The sequence below is a fragment of the Orbicella faveolata genome, unplaced genomic scaffold, assembly GCF_042242905.1.
Source record: "Orbicella faveolata isolate gen_17 unplaced genomic scaffold, um_ofav_v1 contig_13, whole genome shotgun sequence".
In the NCBI taxonomy this organism is placed as follows: Eukaryota; Metazoa; Cnidaria; class Anthozoa; order Scleractinia; family Merulinidae; genus Orbicella; species Orbicella faveolata.
Window position 1 is genome coordinate 4,324,534 of NW_028301540.1, and position 24,296 is coordinate 4,348,829.

At 39.8% G+C, this 24,296-nt stretch overlaps 3 protein-coding genes across 3 annotated transcripts; all 3 read right to left on the minus strand.

The window, feature by feature from the left end:
* Nucleotides 1–46: 46 nt before the first annotated feature.
* Nucleotides 47–1,234, minus strand: LOC110060640 (uncharacterized). The gene has a single exon (XM_020767426.2). The coding sequence runs from the start codon at nt 1,177–1,179 to the stop codon at nt 361–363; it is 819 nt and encodes a 272-aa protein (XP_020623085.1). The 5' UTR covers nt 1,180–1,234; the 3' UTR covers nt 47–360.
* A 105-nt stretch (nt 1,235–1,339) lies between these two features.
* Nucleotides 1,340–18,675, minus strand: LOC110060639 (helicase POLQ-like). Its single transcript, XM_020767425.2, has 18 exons — nt 17,899–18,675; nt 16,861–17,039; nt 16,394–16,522; nt 15,699–15,770; nt 15,018–15,090; nt 14,531–14,628; nt 13,382–13,492; nt 12,476–12,624; nt 11,701–11,937; nt 10,533–10,674; nt 9,609–9,713; nt 8,806–9,007; nt 8,380–8,537; nt 5,387–5,485; nt 4,551–4,727; nt 3,795–3,908; nt 3,139–3,273; nt 1,340–2,136 (listed from the first exon to the last, which is right to left on the minus strand). The coding sequence occupies exons 1-18, from the start codon at nt 18,506–18,508 to the stop codon at nt 2,041–2,043; spliced, it is 2,886 nt and encodes a 961-aa protein (XP_020623084.2). The 5' UTR covers nt 18,509–18,675; the 3' UTR covers nt 1,340–2,040.
* A 580-nt stretch (nt 18,676–19,255) lies between these two features.
* Nucleotides 19,256–24,275, minus strand: LOC110060641 (tRNA N(3)-cytidine methyltransferase METTL6-like). The gene is made up of 5 exons (XM_089284146.1): nt 24,044–24,275; nt 23,001–23,132; nt 22,572–22,742; nt 21,431–21,572; nt 19,256–20,698 (listed from the first exon to the last, which is right to left on the minus strand). The coding sequence occupies exons 1-5, from the start codon at nt 24,257–24,259 to the stop codon at nt 20,550–20,552; spliced, it is 810 nt and encodes a 269-aa protein (XP_089140272.1). The 5' UTR covers nt 24,260–24,275; the 3' UTR covers nt 19,256–20,549.
* Between the last annotated feature and the right edge of the window lie 21 nt (nt 24,276–24,296).

Sequence of the window (24,296 nt, forward strand, 5' to 3'; positions counted from 1 at the left end):
GACGACCCACCCGAAAGTAGCGACCTTTTGAAAATTACCACTCAACTACAATAAAAAACCGTACCGGTATTATATTTGATTTAACGTTTCAAGCATTACTCTAGTAACAACATTTGGTGCCTGTTTATGTGGGTATACAGTAACGTACATAAACAGTTCAATTCATGTAACGCTTCCCCTGGTCTGAAACGACTGTGAGACCGTACAAACGTTTTTAACCATCCGAAAGTAACGGCTCCTTTTGCCTGCTAAATCCGAAAGTATCGGGGGCCGTTACTTTCGGACTTCTACGGTAATTTGATTATAAATGATAAATAAGATGGTTCGATGAATGAAGTGTGCTTTTGGTTGAATAACTTGCTACCGGCCTTTCTCTGTCTTTTCTTTCTTCTTGTCAGGTGCAACCCGTAAAATCGCGGTCGCCATGACAACCGACCCAATCTGGCGGAACTTGCTTTTCAGGTTTGTCGCAAGCATTCCATCTCGCGGGTTGGCCTGTCCCGCGGAGGTTTTTCGCGGGATCAGAGGATTCAGCTCGCGTTTCGCGGAACTTGCTGGTAACCTGGGCAGATTTAGCGGTGTCTCGTACAAACTGGTCTGACGTGAGTACAGCTCTGGTCTCTCGTTGGTCAACCTGCTTTGACCTGATTGAATCAAGGAAGCTGTTACTGGGCTTGCGACTCGGCTCTCAAAGGCGTCTTGTTGATAATCCAGGCTTGTTGTTCGAAGTGCACTTCCTGGTTGTTCCGAATGACTTGTTCGTTCACTACGAGGGCTCTTTGAAATACCCTCTCCTAGGTCAGGAATTGGGTCGCGCACACAGCTCAGTGGCTTCAGCTTCTGGTTACGCTCGGCTTCTGTGTGAAGGTTTTGAACGGAATAAAATGTATGTCTTCTCAAAGCGCTAATTGGTCTTGTGTTGCAATCCTTTCTCTTTCCGTCAATGACACATGGTAGGCTCAATCGCTGGTTCGCAAACCTTGGAGGCGCTGTGTATCGATCAAGGCTTTCCATCAAACTCTCCTTTGCCAAGGAAATTCTTCGCAGCTCTCTGTCAATGTAGAGCTTTTCTCGTGAGATAGAGTCGAGTTTCTGTTTCAGAAACTTGTCCTCGATGCAGTTTTGCGTTTGCACTCTCTTATTTCTTTCAGCTAAAACTCGATGCGGATATCTCGACATCTTGTACGTAGATTATATTTCACCAACGCCAAAGTTGTACTGTTGTTGGTACGAACCGACGTGGAATGCGGGAAGAGCTATTCTGGTGTGATAAACACCAGCTCCGGTTTAATTAAAACCAATTAAGGGCTTAAACTAATTAAATATAGTCCTCCATAGATGAAATAAGCCCAAGGGGAATTCAGTCTTTATTTCGGCGATTTGAACAGTTTACCGAGTTTACGACCAAAGCGGCAATAAGCCGGGTGTTTAACTAAGTATTTAGCTCCTCGTAAACAATCTCTTCACATAATATTTCAAAACTCTATTTAACGTTTTAGGGGCCTGATGGTTGGATAAATATTTTAAATAAAGTCCAACTTGTGTTTTCAAGCTAGCGCCTTCAGTTAGAGAAGATTTTTGTGCGTCACTTTGTACATCATCATTTGTACGCGTAATTTTTTGTACATCACATTAGAAATTCATTCTTACAAACACATGTAATTGTTTGGTGTAGCTACTATTGTTTGGGTTGCTAGAGGCATAATTGGTATTTTTTCATTTATTATTCTTTTAGTCAGGAGCTGAGCGGAAATTTCTACTTATTATATACTGCACGCACATTAATAGTCCAATCATATTCAAACACTTTACTGCTACTAGTAACAAAACGAAATGAAACACTGTTACTACTTCGGCTAAGCAATTTCGAAATAATTTATATTCTGATATTCAAGTAATTTTCTTTGGATAGACCAATGTTTACCCCGCCATGTCAAGTAATTTCGATTATTAAAATGGTAGGTACACAACCGTATCGACACACTGTCGCCTCCTTTCTTTGTGCAGTATACAATTAACAATTTTCCAGTGAAATTATAATTAATTTTCTGTTCGTTCTGTTGTGGCTAGTTCTGGTGCGGTTGTCATTTCTTCAGCCTCTTCTCTCAAAGCGTCAGCTTTCTCTTCTAACAGCATCTGAAAAGGAGATAAGAACTCTTTCAGTCCCAAGGTCAATATACGAACTCTAGCTAATTCTTTGTAGAAGTTGATTTCAGTTCTACAATAGACTATTGCTCGCAAATGAAGCGCGAAATAACTGTTGATTGAATGTGAAAATTACACATTTATAAACAATAAGATAACACAATATCAGCGCGCTGGAACCTGGATCTAGCACAGGCTTCAGATCAAGCACTCCGGGTTCAAGCCAGCCCCGGCAGTACTGGTTATCAGCCCAGACCGGGTCATTTGTGTTGTGTTCTTGGGCAAGACACTTTGCTCTGACAGTGCCTCTCTCCACCCAGGTGTACAAATGGGTACCGACGTATTTAGTGCTGGGAGGGCGGCGGGGTTAAACCTGCGATGGACCAGCATCCACGGTGAATAGTAATACTTGTAGTCGCTCCGTTGTACAGAAACCGTGCATGTAAATTCGATGCCAAACAATGTTTTCAACATGTAAATCGTCTGTAGACCTGAGAAGAATAACTCAGAGCTTGCGATTTACTATCTGGTCCAAGTATGTAACAAAACAAGCGAGTGCAGTACCAGTGTTGTGAATAATTAGGTTGCATTTAAGTTTTCTGTACATAACGTTTCTGTAAAACTGACACCAGATTTGTGGGTATATTGACAAACTGAAAAGGCGACTGTACGTGCTATTTTGCAGCAAAAAAGATCGTACGAACTGATAGTAGTACAGTGGAACTTCGTTAATCCGGTTACCAACGGACCACAAAAATCTGGCCATATTAACGGGCTGGCCGTTTTTAAGGGATTCTTTAAATAAGAAAATGACTGACTGAGCTTTTGATCGGACCAGAATAAAGTGGCCGTAAGGCGAGGTTCCACTGTAATAGTAATAGTAATAATTTAATTAAATTAAAAAGAAAATAAAGTACTTCAGTTAAAATCAAATCAAAAAAGAAAGTAAAGTAAAATGAGAGAAAGTATTTCACACATTAAGATAGGTTTCACCTTGGCCGCCGAAACGATCTGATGAGCTTGACGCCTGGAGAGATGTTCAATCTGTGTTACAAGTGAACTGGCATCGGCCCAGGCCAGGCTGCTAAGGGTTTTATAGCCTGCCTTGAGTAACTGGCGAGCGCGAGCCTGTCAAGGAATAAACATAATTAATCGTAAATGTTACCCCTGGGTTTAGGCATGACTCGAGGGAAAACTTTGTTAACAATGAGTGAGACCTCAGTGAGACCAGGTTAGACATTTCGTGACCATCTGTGTAAAATAACACAGAATGAGACCAGGTTAGCTCACTAGAAATGGTTAAAACGTCTCCAGTTAGCTTCCGGTTAGTTTCACTCAGGTTTGCCTGCGGTTAGCTTTCATTTTGTGATTTGGGTGACACTTAACTACATATATTTAGGCTTGTTGTATTTAAATTTATTCATCCTCTTGCAGCCAGCTCTCCGATGGTGTAGTGGATACGCGAAGGCATCCTGAAACAAATTTCTCGGGCTCGACTCCCGGTGTCCACATCTTAAAATTTCTTTCTACTTCTGTATATGAATTTAAAAAAACTAAGTGTTGAGTACACTTTATGTAAAAATTAGTAAGTGTGAAAACTGGTTCCACTCATTGAGAATTAAGGTCTTCCCGATAGGTTTAGCACTTACCTGTTTAACACCAGGAACCTCCATCAGAGGTACAAGCTCCAAGCTTGCCGTGTAGGACAATTTCTTCACCATGGCTTCAAGCAATAGATACACACCCCAAAACTCGTTCAGTTCCTGAAGGAGAAAAACACATAGAGAAAGAATCAACACTTTGATAATTTACTGCGAGGGGTCTGACATGTTGGATCACTAACTCCAAATGACCAGAAACGCTCTTACACAGGTATCGTTTCACTCTTTTTTTAGGATCCGGTTTGCACAAAACGGACTGTTTTGTTGTCTTTTAACTCTTTCACTGAATTTATTAAGCGTAGTTACTACTAATATAATAATTTCAGTCTTTAGAGTCTGAGGACCATGTGTTCATTTTACTTTATTTTTTAGTCGTGCCCTGTTTTCTGCTTCCCTAACTAACTATCCTTAGTTTCACGATTCATTCATTCTATTCAGAGCGGTTTTCACTTGAGTATAGAGTATTGAAAGTAATTTGAATTTACCTTGATTTTGCTTTACTACGTTGTGATTGGCTTAAAATTCTCATAGTACTTTCTCGACCAATCAGAAGTAAAACCAAAATCAATCGTGACACACTCATACAAGTTTTCCCGCGCTTAGTGTCGACTACATGTAACTGCGTCGAGTTTTGATTTGTTCACTGGATTGCCAGTGTCCTTTGTGACGGGCCCAAATGATTGGTTTTGGTTCCAACCCTGAAACTCGCTCTTGAGTATATTTAATTTTCAACCTCGTACTTACCCCAGTAAAGTGCACCATACACGAAGCGAACGAAGAAGCTGAAGTCAATAGATTCTGCACAAATCCTCGTGTCACCTTAAATACGCTGGCTACTTCCCATACTGTGTGTTCTTTTAACAACTTGTAAAGGATGAGAGTTAAGTAGAACCTCTTCACTGTAGCTTGCTCACTCATGTCCTAAATAACCGCAAGAAAGAACATGAATTGTCAGAGGATAATACGAAGTCTAACAGTGGGTTGATTAATTTAAAAGCGCGCTTTTTGAGACAATAGACAACAGCAATTTTTTCTGTAAAGGAAGGTCAGGGGCGATTGAGCTCCTTAGAGAGCTGGCTCAATAGACAGAGAATTATTTGAAAGGGGTTTACAAGGGAGCGTGTACAGAATGGAGAGGGGTAGTATTAGAAGTGGGTGAGAGAATGGGTTTAAAACTGGAAAATCAAGAGTCAGTGGCAAACCTTTTTCCATAGAACTTACGAGGGAGTGAATTATTTAACAAAGAACGAGCTTAATGATAAAGGGGATAAATTAACGGGAAAGGATTACAGAACGCGATCCAATTTGAAGAGAATGTGATTAACAAAAGGTAGTTTTTAACCTTAAATTGGGTGGGAATGATAAGAAAAGTTAAAATGAGGAACTAAAGGCAAACTATCTTTAGCGATCATTTAGAAACGTAAAAATAATCTGATCCAGAGGTCTTTTAAAAGAGGGTGGAAAATTTCCTTTGCACTTTCTGTGATCTAATCGGTTTCCTCTTTCCTTTCTAGGGCCAGAGGTGGGACTTCAAAGGAATTATTACTTTCTAGCACTGTCGAGTTAATAATGTTATTTACCTTTTTCCCTTGCTGCCCAGTTGCTCTTCTTGATAAAAAGCTCTCTGTGGCCCCAAACAGCTCGGCTACTTTCTGCTCTGACTCACTTAATGATAACACCTGATATGAAATATTAAATATGAGATTCGTAAACTAATACCAAAAAACTATTCGAGAATACAATACAGTCTAAATTGATCGTTGTAGGTAACTATAACTATTTATAGGGGCGACCTGTACCGTTTACAAGGTTGTTTATAATTGGCCAAACAAAACAGTAGGTGAACAACACAAACAATGCCTCTAGCCCTGAAACCAAAAGAAGCGCAGATTAACAAGAACGAATCAAAATTCAAAGAGGTACAGGTCAACTGTATTTATACGTGAGATGATGTTTCCTCATTTGTATATGCTATTCAGTTTAATTTCATACCCAAAGACCGAAGGTTAAATAGCCCACAGTTTCCCATACCAATTCTAAAAGTTCCCCATAGTAATGTAATACAAGTTATCTTTCAGTATCATAATGTACCATCATCAGTTTCATGGGAGTGTAATACCGAAATTTATACCATGCCATAGAAAATACAGCCAATCAGAATACAGGAAAGCTGTTATATGCTCGACAGTACTACACCAAACCTTCCCATCATGCACTGCATTGAATGAGTCGGCCATTGTATTTGCTACAGCAAGGTATAAAATAGTTGTTCAACACTATCTCGTGGTATACCATGGTATCCCACTTGCCACCTGTATTTTCTTAGTATACACACGAGCCTTTGGGAAAATACAAACGACTCGTAGGATATTCCATGGTATACCCCTCGAAAGGGTTACATAAATAGTATTTATTGAAACCTAGTTCATTGTATAATGCAATTCGAGAGTTTTCATTGGCTTAGCCATCATGGTATATCAGCCATTATTAAATTCTCAACCTCGGATAATGCAATCCTAGCTTTCTGATTGGTTCACTGGATCTCGGTTACCAGCCATTATACCTGCGTTTAACCTTATATGGAAATGAAAGCGACAAATGTCGCTCGGCATGAGCTTTTTCGCGTGAAGCGAAGTTTCGTCGACAAAGAAAATGGATGAAAAAAAGCACATTTGGTGAGCTATCTACACAGGAAATACAGGGAATTATGGACAATGCCGTCCCAGTAACAACAAAAAAGCCACAAAGCTCGAGATAAGAATATTTAACGGCACGTATACGTTAAGTTTCCCTTAAAGTTGCAAAATTAAAATATGACCGGCGAGACTTTACGCATTCATGAAGATTATGTGACAAAAACAAATTTTACCTGAACAGAATGGCTTCCTAGTCCTGGTAGTACCAAATTTTCGAAACCGATATAAGAAATGTCAAAAGAAGAACTGAATGTTCAGTTGAAGTGTTTTTACTCGTCTGCGAGGAAGAAAGATGACACGTAAATTGCAAAAGTTCATTGATAAAATCCATTAAAGCCGCCAGTTGATCATTTCCTTCGCACGCCGCCGTACAACAAACCGTTTTCCATTATCTCTGACCAGGCAAATAAGTTATTAGAGCATATGCATTTGTAAAAGGCCGCAGGAAAACAGGCATAATTGCCGGCGTAGTCCATAAGAAACCAGTTTCCAATGAGCAGATGAGGAAACTGTTCGAGTAAGCAAGTTCGGATCAGCCGAGAGCAAGAATCCCGCACAGCTACAGAGGACAATCTAGTTTCATCTCAGTCTCTTTTTTGGCCGACGACGACGAGAGAATCAACGACAGCTAGCGCCAACAATTCTGTCCTTGCGAAAAACACCTCAAGGAGTTGAGTGTTTTGAGCTGAACCGAAGTAAGCCCGGTTCTTTCCCAGCCACGAAAAACCACCAGGTGGCCTCGGAGATTCTGAAGATGAATCTGACGCTAAAATAGTTTCTGTCCTTGACTCTAAAACTGACCAACAATGAACTCCACACATACAGCTCGAAATGCCAAGGCTTTCAAAGAAGGGAATCCTGAGAGAGATCTTGTCGAGAGTAATTTTGGCACAACGTCTGTGTCACATGGCGACCAAAGTTTTCCGCTGCATTATTACAATGGGAATGTGCAAGTGCACAATTATTTGGCTCTTCTCCATGACTCGAACTTGAACGCTTTTAAAACTTTCTGACCAAGGTTATATCTCCTTCATTTGATAGACGTTTCTTGAATTTTACTTGATTGCAATTTCATTCAGCAAATTCGCTTGCTTCGCTCTCAAATTTTTCATTCAACTAATTTTACAAACGGCGCGCATGTCATGCGATTTCCCACTTGTTGTTTTTGTCACGTCGACTTCCGATCGTTTTGTAAAATTAAAATCCAATAAAATTAAGCTATATTTCCAAGAATACAAAAGCACCAAATTTAATAAAACAATTATTCCATTCGCGCTTGTTGGATATGAGATTGGTTATAGCCAACTCGGCCCTACGGGCCTCGTTGGCTATTTACCATCTCATATCCAACGCGCGCTCATGGAATAATTGTTAATTATACCATAGTTAACTATGATTATACCATGCTCCACGAATATGGTAAGCGTACGCGTGATTTTTTGTGGGCATTTATATTTTTATTTTAGTTTAATTTTCTATATTTTGCGGGAATTTTTAATAAAACAGTTATTCCACTCGCGCTTGTTGGATTTCAGATGATTATAGCCCACTCAAATCCAACGCGCGCTTATGGAATAGTTGTTAAATATTCAGGAAAGAAATATGTTGGCCCTTGTATGTTTAACAACGACTCCAATTTCCTGCAAGAAGTCTGAGGAGTTAACACCATTATCTTGTCCCACATTTTCGCACACACATGTACTGTTATCTTCAGATACGTTTGAGAGACCGGTCATTAATACAGATGTCCTTTGATCTCTGGGATTGCGTTGGACAAAAACAAGATGGTGCCACAGGAAGACGCATGGTCTATGGAAATGTGCGGTGTTCTTCCGAAGCAAAATTCTGAATCCACTGTGCATAGTGCACTATTTTACCTGCTTAAAGTACGTCATCCAGTCAGGCTCGATTGAATCCCTCAAGTCCGGTGGTGTGACAAGATAGAGCAGATGAAGTTCAGTAGTTAGGACAAGGTCCTCCTGCGCTCTTGCAAGCTCGCTGTAAATCATGGGACTGCTATCCACATCAATACACCCTACACAGGTAAACAGCCTTAAACAAGGGTTCCAACGAATGATTTCGAAATTGCCATACACAATATGGATAATTCTCCTTCGAACTGTTGCCATAGTTTACATAATTAAGCTATATTGTAGTTAATACAAACTGACATAGTTCTATATAACTGCGACAAAAATTCCAGTTCATAGCTTTGTCACTTCACAGTTCTGTTAAGATGTTTTATCTATCATTTTCATTCCTAATCGATTAATCAAACAACTTTCTTTGGTCTATATTCATACCTTTAAAAGTCGCCTGTCCAAGATGAGTAACTTCTATCTTTCTGCTCTCCGTAGGACCAGAAATATTAACATGTCCCAGCTTCTGTAACGAGTCCAGAGATTCCTCCATCTGGTCAAAAATGTCTACCGACTGCGATTTTGATTGCACGCACAGTAACGTGTTTTGCATAAACTGTTTCAGTTCTTCAGCGGTCGTGCACAGCTATGAAAAGAAAAAACCGTTTCAATGTTAACTACCAAGGGCATTAATTCTAAATGCAGCTTCGATCGCCGGTGAAAGTTTAAAACGATTCAAATCGATCTCGAATAGACATAAAAAAAATATAACAAGCAACAACATTGTTTTAACAAACTGTAGTTTGCATTTAGTTTTTTTGAAACAGAAGTAACATCTAAGTTGAAAACTCTTGGTTTGTATCTTAATCCTTCGCATTTCTTTGAGGCCAAGTAATAGAGCAACATTTTATTTGAAAGTCTCTCAACTTGTTGCGCAACATTGTTGCATTGCGCGTATTGCAATTTGTGGCAACATGTTTCACACAGTTAAACTCTTGTTTACTTCACACTGCATGTTGCCGCAACTTGCAACATGGGTGGTTATCATTTTCAGAACTCGGTCTTCATGAGCAATTCAGTACAATCCTGACATGTATGTTCCAAAACGACACGCGCCTTATGTGTCACAGCCTGTTTAAATTTCAAGGCAACCTATAAATTCTCCTAACTGATTCTTATACATGTTCTACAACTTGCCTGAGAGAGTTTAGTATTATGATCAATGCGTTTTCTTTACATGCACTCACTTCGAGTCCAATAAGTGTGAGAAGCATAGCTCGTAATCCTTTGCCATTGTCAAATAACAAACTACTGCAACAGCTCTCCAAGGGCCCTGAAAACAGGTGTTGGATCTGTGAACAAGAAAAGACAGAAGATAAAGCAAAGAACAGCAAAGCTCCCAAGACGCTGCTCGTTCTCGCTTGACGCATCTCGTTACTCGCGAGACGCCTCACATTTCTCGCGAGACCCAATTAGAAAATATAAGAATACTTGAATTGTTGGGCCCGATTTTAAAATGAACACGAAAGTCGTGTTTTAGACCTCGTCCACACTAACGCGTTTTGGCGTGAAAAGGCAAACTGATGCGTTTTTGCCTGTAGATCGTCCACACTAAAACAACAAAAAACGCTCATCGTTTTAGCCGCGAACGCATACATTTGTCCAGAGCCGAGACAATTGAAAACGGAGCCCTATGTAGAGTAGACAGCGAAAACAATGCGAAAACGGTATTGTGGAAGTGGAGCGTTTTCGGCGAAAACCCATCGAAAGTGCATCGATTGGAAAAAACATTAACAAACACGTGTATTCTATTTTAAATTTTGGGAGCTTCTAATTAACAAACTATAGCAAGAACTGTCGAAAAATAGCCCCGGGGGTATTCACATATAAAAAGGTCGGGGGAGCTCGTCGGAACTTTTGATAAGAACCCCTGAGGGATACCAAGATCCTGTTTTGAGGGCGTGGTTTGGACCTCTTCTTCACCCTTAAGAGGTGCCAATTCTAAAACAACAGAATGTCTCCTGTCATATTTTTTTTCCGCTCAACACACTAAAAGGTACCGCAGAAGTTCAAGACAAGCAGCCTTATTATATGGAAGTGCCCCCCCCCCCCTCCCTCCGTGGGAAAAAAGCATGTGATTGTTGGCGCATTACGAACAGCAGAATTCTTACCTTAGGTTTGTCAGAATCTTTGATAATAAGAATACTCTCTCCTGAAGTGTCAATGCCTGCTCGTCCCGCTCTGCCGATCATCTGTTTGTATTGACTCTGGCTGAGTATAGAGATACCCACATACGGTGCACGGATAATGACTCTGATCACAAAAATTATACGGTGGCTATTAATTCTCAGATCATGCTCCAAGTGAATTTAATTTGCACACTCTTCACCCGTAGTCGTGTACCCTAATTCACAGTCTTCATAAAGCTGGAAAAAAAATAGCTCAACATCGACGATATACGTAACCAAATGTAGAAAAATGTCGAACTAACTTGTGCTTGGGATAGACTGTCCACAGCCGTTTCCGTTTTTCTTCTTCTTCTCTCAAACTGTTCCCTTTTTTACTTCTCAGAAAAATCGAGCGAGCGAGGTGAACGCTCGTCTAATTTCTCCGCGGTTTTTATTTTGTTTGTGCCCTCGACGATGTAAGGCTGCGTTCCTTTGGGATGATCTGGATCAGGATCAGTGATCCAAGATCACTCAGATCACGGTGCATCAAAGGAACCGATGAATTCACTCTGGTCCAGGATTCATCGGTTCCTTTGATGCACCCGGCATGATCCGAGTGATCTTGAATCGTTTATCCTGATCTTGATCCTGATCATCCAAAAGGAACGCACCCTTAAAGAATTGTTTGGCAGTATATCGATGCGAGGAGAGTAAGATTCTAGTCAATCGAATAAATTTCAAGAAACAGATCGAAGAGAAGTCATATATCTTCGCGTGCATGCAGGTTCCGAATGGAGAAGGAAGAAGCCACTGCAAAAAAACGTATTACCTTCTTCATGGTTGCCACAGGTATCACTTTTCAAAATTCCCCGACTTTTCTCTGGCAAAAATAATATTTCGCTGACCAAAATGGCAAATAAATACAAAATGTCAGATCTAGTAGCCGTCCCTTTGTATTCGTTCATTAAGATTAATAAGTTTCACCAAATTTTCCATCTTCATTAAGGAAAAATATCGTTGAGACCACAGTGACACCAAATGTTCTTCCAGCCTTCAACGGTATTAAATCAGCCGTGTTAAACTATTTCAATTTTCCGTGACTTTTCTTCAAAATGTCAATTTCCCCTGACTCACACACACACACACACCCCTTTCCAAACAGACTACAAACCTCTTTGCCGGCAGGTTAACACCTGCTGCCAAAGTAGAGGTACATGTCAGAAGGCATAGCACACCCTGACTGTAACCATCTTCAATTAGTTTCCGCTCGTCCATCGTCAGTCCACTGTGATGGTATGCAATGCCGAAAGGAATGGTCTGTCTTAACACAGGACACAGACCACACGCTTCATTGTACAGAGCCCTCATCAGCTGCTGCCTCTCCATGGCTTTCACTTGGCGTAATTCCCTAGATGCGTGTAACCAGACACTTTGTTACAAGTTTTAGAAGAAAAAAGGCACTGAAACCAATATTGGAGCTTTCACTGTCAAATATCAGATACTTGATTACAAGTTTTAGCACAGGAAATATTGGGGCTTTCACTAACAAAGCCTTCACTCAACATGATTTGCTACAATACTTATAGATGTGGGTAACCGGATATCTCACAACAAGTTTTCGAAGAGAAAATGCACTGAAACCAGCTACTGGAGCTTTCACTATCAAAGGTAAGAAATAGTCCTTTCTTTTGACACGGTGGAAATCCTTGATTTTTTCAAGGTCCTTCCCGGTTGTAGGAAGTTCTCCTGCTCTTCACAATCGGGTTTTGAACCTCGTGGACACTTTTTCATTCCGATCTTACTAAGTTTTCGCAGCTGACTCTTGAGTAGCTCTTCTCAAATCACTGACTTGTAACGTGAAATAAGTGAGGTTCTTGAAGAGAAGTGCCTCTCTGGCCTAACTAATACAACTCAGAAAAATAAATACCAAAGAATTTACGCTTTACCTGGGCATTAACTTTATGAGCAGTAATGCCAAGTTTTCACAGTTCTTCTTAGTGGAACAAAAAACCAGACAGGAGTGATCAGGAACAACCTCCAAAACCAGGGCTAACAACTGATCTGGATCTCGCTTCAGGGTTTCTTTCTTTTGGCCCTGAAAACAATGACAAGCGTTTCAGAGCAACAGCACAATGTTACAGCCATAAAAAAGCGTGTTCACAGCCAGAATTTACATCAAGAGGTTTTGGTCCAGCCCTGCCCAAGATTTTGTGTTGTATTATTGTCCAAGGCACTTTGTATTCCCTAGTACTTTATGCACAAAGTACTTGAGAGGCAAGGGAGCCCAATGGTCAGTGCGCTAAACTACAAACACGTGGTCCCCTCCTTACATACTCTCTTTTTCTTTTATAAGAGAATATGATATTGTTATTTTCCTGGCGATTTTAGACTGAAAATAATCTTGAGAATATTCTTAGATTATAATGGCATTTCTGTTTTCCAATGTCAATTTGGTGTCTGGATGGCATTAAAGTTATTTTGCATAACGCACATAACTTCTTGCAGATATATTATTAGCATTGAACATATGCCGGTTAGTCAAGTGCTGTTTTGGTTTGTTTTTTGGCTAGTTTTGCCATTTAGAGAAAGGAAGAAATTTATATGGTTTAGTTAAAAACATATAATTGTGTTGAATTTACAAATTTTCAACACACAAAAATATATTCTTTTCAAAATCTCAGCCTCAGGTTTATTCTTGAAATATGCTTAAAACTTCGCGAACTTCAGCCTCAATATTCTTTTAAAACATATTCTTATAAAAAATAGAGAGTGTAGTGTTCCGGGTTACGGCCCTTAATGACAGCCTGTCACACTATGTTGATTTCATAAACCAGTGAATCAGTTCTCTCTACCTGTTTGTTATTAATCCTCCTGAAAACTTTACCAGCTTCGTCCTCAGGATCTGAAGGTTTAGGGACCTTGTAAATGTCATGGCCCACTTTCACAAACTCCTTCAGCTCGACCTGATTAGAAGTACAAATTAAAACAATGAGAAAATGACATGGCTACACAAAAAATGCTTACTCCAGGCTTTTACACCTTTCTATGTGAGATGTTCACAAGCAAATATACAGAAGGAAGCTGAAATCAGTAACACCTTATCCCCAGGATAAGTTTCCTCACTTATATAGGTGAGGAAAACCTATTAAAACCCCTCACAATGTACAACTAACAAAAAGGGGTTTACAAGTTACATCTTAAAATAATACACTGGAAGTCCAGTGACCAAAAAATCTAGAAATTGATTGCCTTCAAAATTACAGTCGAATATTTAGCTACAAACACCTACCCCCATAAGTGGACAACACTGAACAATCTCTTTAAAAAGAAGTTGTTGTCCTAGACTTTGATCAGACAGACAGACAGACAGACAGACAGACACTTAGCTTTTCCCTCAGTCACTTGTAATTTGTCAAGGTCATAGACAGATATTACATTAATCTCTTATGAGCAAACACCTCTCCTAAATGGGTCAATACTTATTCTTGTACCAAGGGTGGTATTATTATCTAGGAAGGTAAGGTGAAGTCTATGTTGGGCCAGGTGGTCCATGTAGCCATTCACCTAAATATCATGGCCTCTTCAGGGGTTTCATTAAGTGAATAACGTTTTCAGCAGTTTTTTGAGCTGAGCAAAATTACAACTAAAACTGTCCTCTAGATGGTCAAACCAGCCGGGCAAAATCATCCTCATGGCCATTCAATTTTCCCGGTGCCTGGCCCTTAATGAAACCCCTGGCTTCTGTAGCACTATTAAAGAGACTAGGAGGATTTCTGCTAGCCCCCCTCCCCTGGTTTAATGCATTAAATTCACCGGTACCCATATATATACACCTGGGTGGAGAGAGGCACTGTGAGAGTAAAGTGTCTTGCTGAAGAACACAGCACAACGTCCACAGCCAGGGCTCAAACCCAGACAACTCAAGCTGGAATCCAGTGCACCAGCCATTAGCTGGGCCAACACACCTGCACTATTGGGATCTAATTTAACTGTACACTTACTGGTCTAAAATCATTTGAATACACCTCAGCCTTTAAAAATGCCTTCAAGTCTGCAATGTTGCTTAAAGTAGCACTCATTCCAACTATCTGGGTGGTGGCTGCAAATCAAAATGCAAAAGAAATCATTTCAACGAGATAAATTGACACTTGCTTACTACTCTTTACTCAGTACTGTTTTTAAGAGTACAAAGTATAGTGAACAAGTCAATACAATTTCACTTCAAAATGTAAATGATTAAAACTCATAGAAATACTTAACTGCAAGGATTTTCTTGCAAGAGTATAACATGCCAATTACAGCACCCAGAATGCACTGTGGGTGGTAAAATTACCTCCATCTCTGTCGATATACCGGTTTTTTTAATGAGCTGTTCCAGTCAGATTTAACTATGATGTGAACATAGCAATATTATACTTAAAAGTTAGATGTATACAAAATTAATCTGATAATCATTTTATGTGAAATTATGATTCATATCCTACTTACAAGAAACAAACATGAGCTTGGCCAAACACATCTCTAAGGTGGCCCCCCTTACTGTTTCACCCAACATATGTAGCTGGTCACATACAGAAAAAAAAACAACGTTAGACAAGGAAATATTGACTAGCCTATAGGGACATTAAATTATATACATGTATGATTACAGCTTCTTCTATATTATAGTAATCAACTTTCATAAGTGGAGAAGTGAAATTAATATGTAATATATATACCTAGTAAGTAGTTTTGATCTTCTGAACTAGTCTTTCCATGTGACTTAAATTGAAGTTAAAGCCAAAAACCAAAAGCACTAGCAAGAGTTACCACTAATATTCCTGGAGTAGTTTAAATTAATATTTCGTTGCTGTAATCAATGGTGAGAGGATTCAACAACGAGCAAAATATTAACTGAACAGCTTCCATATTAGTGACATAATAATAGGTTATTCTATCCTATGGATATTCCTTGTTATACATGTATATATCATGTATCTTGTTCTCTACATTATGTAAAGGACAGAGTATTAACTGAAGCTATTATTAATAAAATTATGAATAACTAATAAAATATAATAAATTCAAGCAGAATTTTACGATAATCAACAACAGATGTTCAACACACAAGATATTATCAGCAGACAGCCAGATTGTAGAACAAACTTTGGATTCTGATACAGTGTGTACCTCATCAACTACCACTAGACCCAATGTTGAAATTCTGCTTTCTCCAATGAGGCTGTTAACCAGGGCATTTGCCTGTTGAGAAACACTTACATATCACTATAACGATATCAATAATAATAATTTAACAACCCTACCCCTCAAGATAAGACCTAAGTCAAATCTTTACATTATTTCAAGTGTATAACCTCATTTTCAAAAGGCTCTCATTTATTACCTTTTATCCATCAGTCTGCTAATCTACAGAATAACACTTCAGTTTTAATAGTGGAGCTCTGGTGGCCCGAAAAGTGGAACACTATAATTCTAGGGAAAGACCCACATTACAACAACAACAACAAAATGCACAGATAGAAATAAGTGCAGATACATGGAGATACATTAGATACATGCATTCAGTGAAATAGAAAACCATGCAACACCTTTTTTCATGGTCAACATGGCCAGCAGCATGGAATACGCTAATAGGTCGACCAAGTCATGCAGCCTCAGTTTACTGCATACATCTCTGATCATAATGGACATCCATGTTATGTTCAATTGACACCTGTCAAATCAAGGTATCCGCTGACAAGTATCATGTGACCATATCGCAGGCTCAGGTTTGACCGCTGGCATGGTAATGGTTTTCAATTGTTTTTCAGTTGTTTATGGGTTTGAATCAACATTACCCAACAAAAAGCAAAACATGCTCAAACCTTTTCTATTGTTGCAATGTACACAGACTTCTTTTTGCGTCTGCTGCGGGGTGGAATTTTCCCTCGACTAGCAGCATACTCCGCCACTAAGAAGCCAAGCTCAACAGCAAATTGAGTCAAAGATTTAACCTGTTCATTAATGGTGAAGCAATCAAAACATGCATCAGTGTTTGGCAGGCTACCTTTCTTCCTTTAATGCTGGGGGCAACCCTGTGATGGACTAGCATAACATCCAGGGGGGAGCAGAAATATTCCGAGACACTTCATGCTACAGAAACCAGGATAAGCTCTGGCCTGATGGGCCACTTGGCTCGTACATGCAAACTTTACCTTTTTTCCCTGAGACCAAGACATGTTATATGATTCTGTCTAGCAGCTGCATGGTTGACAACCCTTTCTCACTTTTAAATTTTTAATGCCAATCATTCAGCATCAGGAATCTAGTTACAAGTGAAGTAAAAGAATACCTTTTCCTGAACAATGGACACAAATGGAAGAACAAACAAGGCATCCTTTTCTTGTAGCAGCAGCTCTTTAAAGATAAGAATTTCTGCCACCAAGGTTTTGCCTCCACTTGTTGGAAGAGAGTAAATCAAGTTTCTTCTCTCCTTGACAGCTGGCAGATTGAGGCAGTCTGTCTGCCACTCTGCAAGAAATGTACTGCATTAGAGGGATAGTCCTTAGCTACTAATAGCAGTATTCAACTGGCAATTTTCTATACAAATGAAATTTTCTAGGAAGGTTGCAACTTTCTCACTGATACCTACTGAGGAAAAATAAGAAGAAGTTTTGTACTAGCCTAGTTTACCACATAAAGCCTCATGCTTTAATTCTTGTGCAGTCCATTGTAACTAAGCTGTAAATATTGCAAAATTTGGACCACTTGGGGAGCCAATCAGAATTCTCTTTTTATTGCGGACCAGTTCAGCCATGTAATAAATATGTGTATAACTCTCACCAAATCATACAACCGTTTCCTGACTGGCTTCTTATGGTGCACTTTTTATGACAATGTTTTTATAGTACAGCTGTATGTAAGTAATTTAGGAATAACTCTTTTCATAGTTCAATAACAATAAATTTATCAAAACCAACACTTGTTCATGCACACAATTGTGTCACAGTAGCAGCATTTACTGCAACAGCTGATCGATCCCCCGTCGTGGTCAGTGTAAAAACACAGACTGTGGACTGCAGACTGCGGACTGCAGACTGTGGACCGGGGGTAAAATGCAGACTGCACACTGTAGACTTTGTTACTGAATGGTGTTACCATTTCCACTAATGAGAGCTAACCAAAAACAGTTTAGCCAGAGTGTTATTCAGGCTAACCGGAGTGATATTCAGGCTAGTTGGAGCACTATTCAGGCAAACCAGAGTGCAGACTTACCCTCTGATTAGCCTGAATAACCCTGTTTACGGTGTTAGCCATGCTCGATAATGGAAATAACAACTTTGGATAAGTCACAGCTAACATCTACAACTACCAAGAAATCATCTCTTACCATACAAATTTTCTATTCCTTTGTACTTCTGTAACAGCTCTTTGACTTCAAGTGGCAAGCCAAAAAACTGGTTTGACTCTTCTTTCATCGAAGTTACACAATTGTCACGTTGAACAGGAGCGGAGGCAGCTGATGATGAACTAGTGATTTCGCTCAGATTTAAGGCAGCTAAAGCGCTATCGTCGCCATAAAAGCTGGAGGTGTCCACTACACTTTTGAAATCAGTTCCAACGGGCGAACAACTTTGTCCTTCAAACTTTGGTTCATGTTTATGAACACTCGCCGAAACCTGAACGACACAATCCCTTCTGACTGGGGTGCTACAGAAGTTTTGAGCAAAAACAACATCAGTTAAAGGGTTTTTGCATTTTCCTGAAGGCCGTTGTTCGTTCACTTCACTCTCACTACAGCTGCTGTGCGAACTCCTTCTCTTTGACCTCTTACTCCTTTTGACCTTCAAGTCGGAGGTTGCCTGAATTTCGTTGCTTTTTACATGATCTGCTGTCAACTTGCGTCTAAAATTGACCTTCTTCACCGATGGTACATCTTCGCATCGCCTTTTATGGTCGTTTACTGGAAGGGAATATGCTTCCCTTTTCGCAGTATTCATTTCTTTTAAGCTTAAAATCCATCATATGGATCCCCTTCGTTTATAGCGACTACAAATACCCCTTCATACTTCTCGCGCAACGAAGTCTCTGTGGGCAGCCATGTTCATCATCTGGCGCGCAAACTCTCTATCCCATCGGGTCATAGTGGGGGCCTTTACCGGCCTTTATCAGTAACCTGGGCCGGGAGGACTAGGAAGACTGGGTCGGTTCTGCAACTTGCTGAAATTTCTTACTACCTTTAATTCGTCAATTTCGTCCAGTTTTATCATCAATAAGGGGAGAGAAGCCCTTTTTTTTTTTTTTTTTTTGGCTCTGTCCCTGAGGAGCAGATCACAGCGCAAACTGTACTAGTTCCTACAACAAACAGAAAGCTCTGTAAGTATTGATTTGACTCAAGCTTTGTCTGATTCTTGTGCAAGCCTATGATTCAACACATTATGCCCATTAATTATATAACATCGTTTCTTGCTTACTTGTTTTTGTTTTGGGTGATGGACTTGATTAGTCCCTCTTCTCTCTACGTCCGATACAAGTCAAGAAGCGAAAAAAGAGAGCTAGGTATGCAAAAATAATATAAATGTCTGAAGGAAAACCAGGTAAGACATATATTTTTCCCTCAATTTTACATTTTTTTTTAACGATCAAAGCAGGGTCAAATCTTTGTCAATGTACCAGATAAAATTACCCATGTTATTGTAAAACAATGCCTCAAGTAAAAGACTCAAGACAGAAAACATAAAACAGAATGCAGAACATGGAAAATAAATTTTATTTCCTTGACCAATTCTGATAGGTAACCTGTTGCTGGAATTCCCATGGTCTTATATGTCGCCAGTCACCACATTACTTACTTTGTTCCATGCACTTAAATATGTCAGATTGTGTTAAAAATTAAAAAATTAATGTACAAGAAAAGTCTCACTCCAGTTCTTCTTTCTGACTTTAATAACAGGTTGAGCTCACAAGCTTACTGGTACTTCACCCATTTTATTGTAACCAAGCCAGGAACAGGCAAGGGACTGAAGGAAGTGACTTGGGGATGATCATATGATGGTGTTCAAATGAGAGGGAACTTAAGACCAACTAGCCTGGCTCTCTTCCAGGAGAAAAGAAGAAAGAAAAATTCTCATTTTGCTTTTCTCACTTAAAACCAGATGGAGAACCTCACCATTTTCTCCCATTCCACTGTCTCTGGAGGAAAATTTTGAATCTCCACTGAAATTTGTCTACAAAGTTTGTAAAAGCAACAAAAACAATTGAATGGGTTGGTCAAAAACAATATTTTAAATGGAATATTTGTGTGATAAATGTACACATTTCATTTACTCTATTCAGGCTAACGGAACAGGCAAGATAAAGTGATGTTCCTCTTGTAAAGATACTGTTTACATTATTTTTTCCCCTCCATATCTCACGTTGAAAACTTTGAGGGGAAGTTCACTATTGTCAGTTTGAAGACACCACCAGTTCTACAAGCTGTGAAAGTCTTGCTGCCTTTATAATTGTTTATGTAATATCCTCTGGAGCAGTCTTGTCAGTCTCATTCTAGGGTGTACAGGGTCACCATTCCATGGCTGAATTACAATAAAACTTACACTAGTGAGGAGCAAGGATTGTGCAGTGGTGAGAGCGATCGCCTCCCACAAATGTCGCCAGGGTTTGATTCCAGGTGAGCCCAGCACCATAATATATGAGTTGAGTTTGCTATTGGTTCTCTCCTTGCTCCAAGGTTTTTCTCTGAGTACTCCAGACTCACTCCCTCCACAAAACTGGAACATTTCCAAGTTCCAATTTGAACCAGTATAGAGGACCTGCATAATGGTGATGTGGCTTCCTCAGGAAATAATTATTGTAATTTAATTTATCTGGTCACAAGCCAGGGCATCGTCATTCATCTAACGACTGTATTTACTGTGCCTTGAACTCTTTTTATTCATTTTTGTTTTCAACCCAGTTGCATGAAATGAACCAGCAATTCTTTCAACCATAGCAGTGCTCAGCAGTGCTCAAATATCCCTCGGAGAATTGAGAAGGCTACAGTCAGGAGGTCTTTTCAGGTTTTATCAATTTAGCTTGCACAAATATCCTTGGAACATCAATGCCTTCCTTTTTATTTACTGTTCTCCTGTGTGCATATTCATTGGCCAGTGTTTGAAATCCAGCTTGATGAAAGAGTTTCTCAACAATATCTGCAAAATGAAAACAAAACAACAACATAAATTAAAGCAATATTTTAATGCACAGCCTCGAACACAGTTTCCCAAACTGGATTTTCTTTCCTCCAAAACACCAGAACTACATTAAGTTATGTTAAGCAGCACAGCAAAGAGCAGGGAAGCCATGAGGAGAACGGAAAGTAGTCAATTCCCTCATGGCCACTTAGTTTCCTGCACCAGAATATCTAATGCATGGGAGTAGCAAAGACACGAGGAGACGGGAGACTGAGAGAAGTCAATTCCCTTGTGGCTTTATTGATTGTGCTTGTGGCTCAGGCACTGAAACATTTCAAAAATCCCACCAGCTATAAAAGTCACCCTGAAAAAAGGACTGATGCTGCAAATATACTACTTGGATGTACAACAGCTATTTATTTATCCATACTTCATGTTGAGTTTGGGAACAGAACAATCAAAGGAGCTACTGGAAGATCTTGAAAAATAGAACTCAAGCATGTCTTTTTCTTTTATCCAGGCCAATCACTCCACTGCCCTGAACCATCAAATTTCCATAAGTGCCTTTCAACCTAAGTATGCTTTTGGACAGTTTAAATTTCATTCAAGACTCCTGTGCTAGTTGTGATTCTGAAAAAACATGTCTGTCTATTTTTTTACCAGACGATAGTATTATCAGGAATGGATGAAAAGCAGTACAAAGAACACGCCATTTTGGGTGGATGCGACACAGGAAAACAAGTTGCTCACCTTTTGAAAAGTAATAAGCTCTGGTGCCATCTTGTCGAACATAAAAGTTATCTGAAAGTTTATTTGCAGGATTGAATCTCAGCATTGCGTGGTCATACAGTCCATAATCACGGAAAAACAGTATCCCACCTGGCTTGAGAACCTGATATGAACAAACTAAAAAAGTTATTGAATAGTTATTTTACACTTCATACAAAGATCTCTGAGTGGATCAGTCTATTGGTTGGAAGTGAACTATTACAGCTTCATTCACTTGTCACTCACCTCACTCACTGTGATCTCACCTCACTCACTGCAACCTTATACTCACAAACCTTGCTCACCAAGTTCACTAAGAGCTTACTGCGTTCACTGCAACCTCATCTTCACTCCCCTCTCTCCACGGAAGCTCACTTCACTCACTGCAAAGTCACCTTGCTCACCAGGAGCTCAGCATGCTCACCTCGCACACCATGAGTTCACCACAAGCTCACTTTGCTAACCTATAGCTCACTGCACTCACATTGTTCACTGTGAACTGACTCACTCTTAGCTCATTGTTCATCTCCAGTTTATAATGCTTACTACATTCACTTATTTCACCCTGCTAACCTTGCTAACCATGAGCTCACCTCACTGACAATGCTCACCACAAACTCCCCACACTCACTGCAAGCCAAGTGAGTTCATCTCACTTGGTGTGAGCTGACCTCGCTCACCTTCAGCTCATTGGTTGCTTCCCCAAATCACCACCAGCTCATAGTAAGCTCCTCTCACCCACCTCTGGCTCATCTCCAGCTAGCCATAGCCACTTTGCTCAACACTCACACCTCCCTCATCATGCTCACCTCCCTCACTATGAGCTCACCTTGCTCATCTCACTCACAGCATTCACCTCAAGCTTACTGTGAGGTTGGCACTCACTCATGCTCACTATCTCACTACAAGCTCACTGCATTCACCTCACTCACTGCAAGCTCACTTTGCTCAAGCTTGCCACACCCAGTGCACTAACCTTGCTAAACTCCCTTGCAACACAGTCAAACTGCCCTTAGAAGCATCAAGAACATTGTCTTTATAGAGGAGGTGATTATAAATGTAAACACTTAGAAAATAAAAAAATAATAACTCAGTAAGAGCAAGAATTCAAAGGGTTTTTCACCTGAATAATATTTTGAAGAACAGCCAGCATTTTATCAGGATGAATAGCAGAGAGAACAAACACCAAAGTTGCAATGTCCACGCTACATTGCGGTACATGGGACTCCAAAGTGTCGACTGTTAAATTACACTGGAATGCATTCACCTTTCCTTCACTGAAAGCAGGATTTTCCTACACAGCCATGAAATAAAAGAGGAAAAACTTGTAAGATCAGTCATCTTTGAGTTGAGTTGAGTCCACTAAAAGGTGTACTTCTATGGTTCAACAGAAACACTGAACTATCATGAGCTGTTGGCGTAATGGTGCAAGAAAGGCAAATTTTCATAACTAAACTAAACAAGTGATTTAACATCAAGTCAACTTTATTCTGAAAAAGTTTTTAGGTTATATACATCATTTGCATAGTTTTTATAAAAAAAAAAATCTTACCTTCACAAACTGGACAGCTCTTTTTGAGAAATCACAGGCATGAATAAATAGATTTGGGATTTCCTCAAGCAGTGGAAAGAAAAGATTTCCCACACCACATCCAGCCTCCAGTAAAACTTTACATGAATCTGGCTTCATTGAAAATAATAAAAGATTTGTTCAGATGGCCAGTTGAAAAGGTCTCATGAAAAATCTTTAACCTCAGTGTTAGCTTAAAGGTTCATAGCACCCCAGACAATGTCTCCAGCATATGGGACCTGGGTGTGGCCGGGAGCGTAGGACAGTCACTGAAAACATTGCTATTGAGTGTGGATCATAACCACTGCAATGACCCAACCTTCAGATTAGCCTCTGATGTGAATGGTAATATATTTCACACGGTGTACAGTTTTTGTTTTGTTTTTTGTTTTCATGAGAGCTTTTCATTTCAGCTTGGCTATACAGTGCTAATATGTCTATGAGTACTAATCAGAGAAAAACAGTGATCTATAGCTATCGCAATACTGGATACCCACTGCAGCAGTGACAACAAGGACAACATACTCTGTTATGTTCTTGAAAATTTCAGGTATCTGTAGATCTACTGTCATGGTATTCAGTGCATCTACCAGTGTTAGAACTATCCTCAACTCAAAGTGTAAAGAGATGGTCTAGTTCCAAAAAGAAATATCACTAATTTGCCACTATGGCTCAAGTTCTCCAGAAAACTCAGGATTTGCAGAATTTAAAAATGCATTCCCAAAGCAACTATTCTGCACATCAAACCTTTTCTTTGTAGACCTTCTTGTTGCCATCGTTGTGGTTCGCGTAAACTCACTATCCAACTATCCTTGTCCCAAGATTGTCCCCATGATGCCCCACAGCCCCCTCCCCCCTGCTGCAATGGTTGCTGACCAAAACGACTGTGGTAGAGAATGAGGGCATGACTATTACTGGCTGTGTGTTTTGCCTACACCCTTGAAATGAGTCATCTGACAACTGCTTTTAAATTCTTTAAATTTTCCCTCATTGGTCCATATGGCGGTCCATATAGTATTACTTACTTCACAGTTGTAAAACAACAACTCCTTAAATTCTGCAGTAGTCCAGTGTCTGTCTTTGAAAAAGTTTGTCGTGTTTCTCTTATAAAATAAATCCCAATTCTTTTGCGCTTCCTTTTCTAACTTATTCTGTTTGAAATCTGACACAACCTTGCTGTTGTCTTCAAGTTTTCTCCTTTCATCTTCAGTCAGAACGCGAAAGCTGGCCTTGTCCGCCATTGCTAATGATAACCGCTGACCAAGAAAATACTTCCCA

Coding starts and splice junctions, on each gene's coding strand:
- LOC110060640 (XM_020767426.2), bottom strand. CDS start 1,179: ATGTCGAGATATCCGCATCGAGTTTTAGCTGAAAGAAATAAGAGAGTG.
- LOC110060639 (XM_020767425.2), bottom strand. CDS start 18,508: ATGAATACTGCGAAAAGGGAAGCATATTCCCTTCCAGTAAACGACCAT. Junction 16,523..16,860: donor TGTCCATTGTTCAGGAAAAG/GTATTCTTTTAC, acceptor ATTAATGAACAG/GTTAAATCTTTGACTCAATT. Junction 4,728..5,386: donor CTGGGCAGCAAGGGAAAAAG/GTAAATAACATT, acceptor GCGGTTATTTAG/GACATGAGTGAGCAAGCTAC.
- LOC110060641 (XM_089284146.1), bottom strand. CDS start 24,259: ATGGCGGACAAGGCCAGCTTTCGCGTTCTGACTGAAGATGAAAGGAGA. Junction 21,573..22,571: donor TTCTTCAAAATATTATTCAG/GTGAAAAACCCT, acceptor TGTTCATATCAG/GTTCTCAAGCCAGGTGGGAT. Junction 20,699..21,430: donor AGCTTATTACTTTTCAAAAG/GTGAGCAACTTG, acceptor TTCATTTTGCAG/ATATTGTTGAGAAACTCTTT.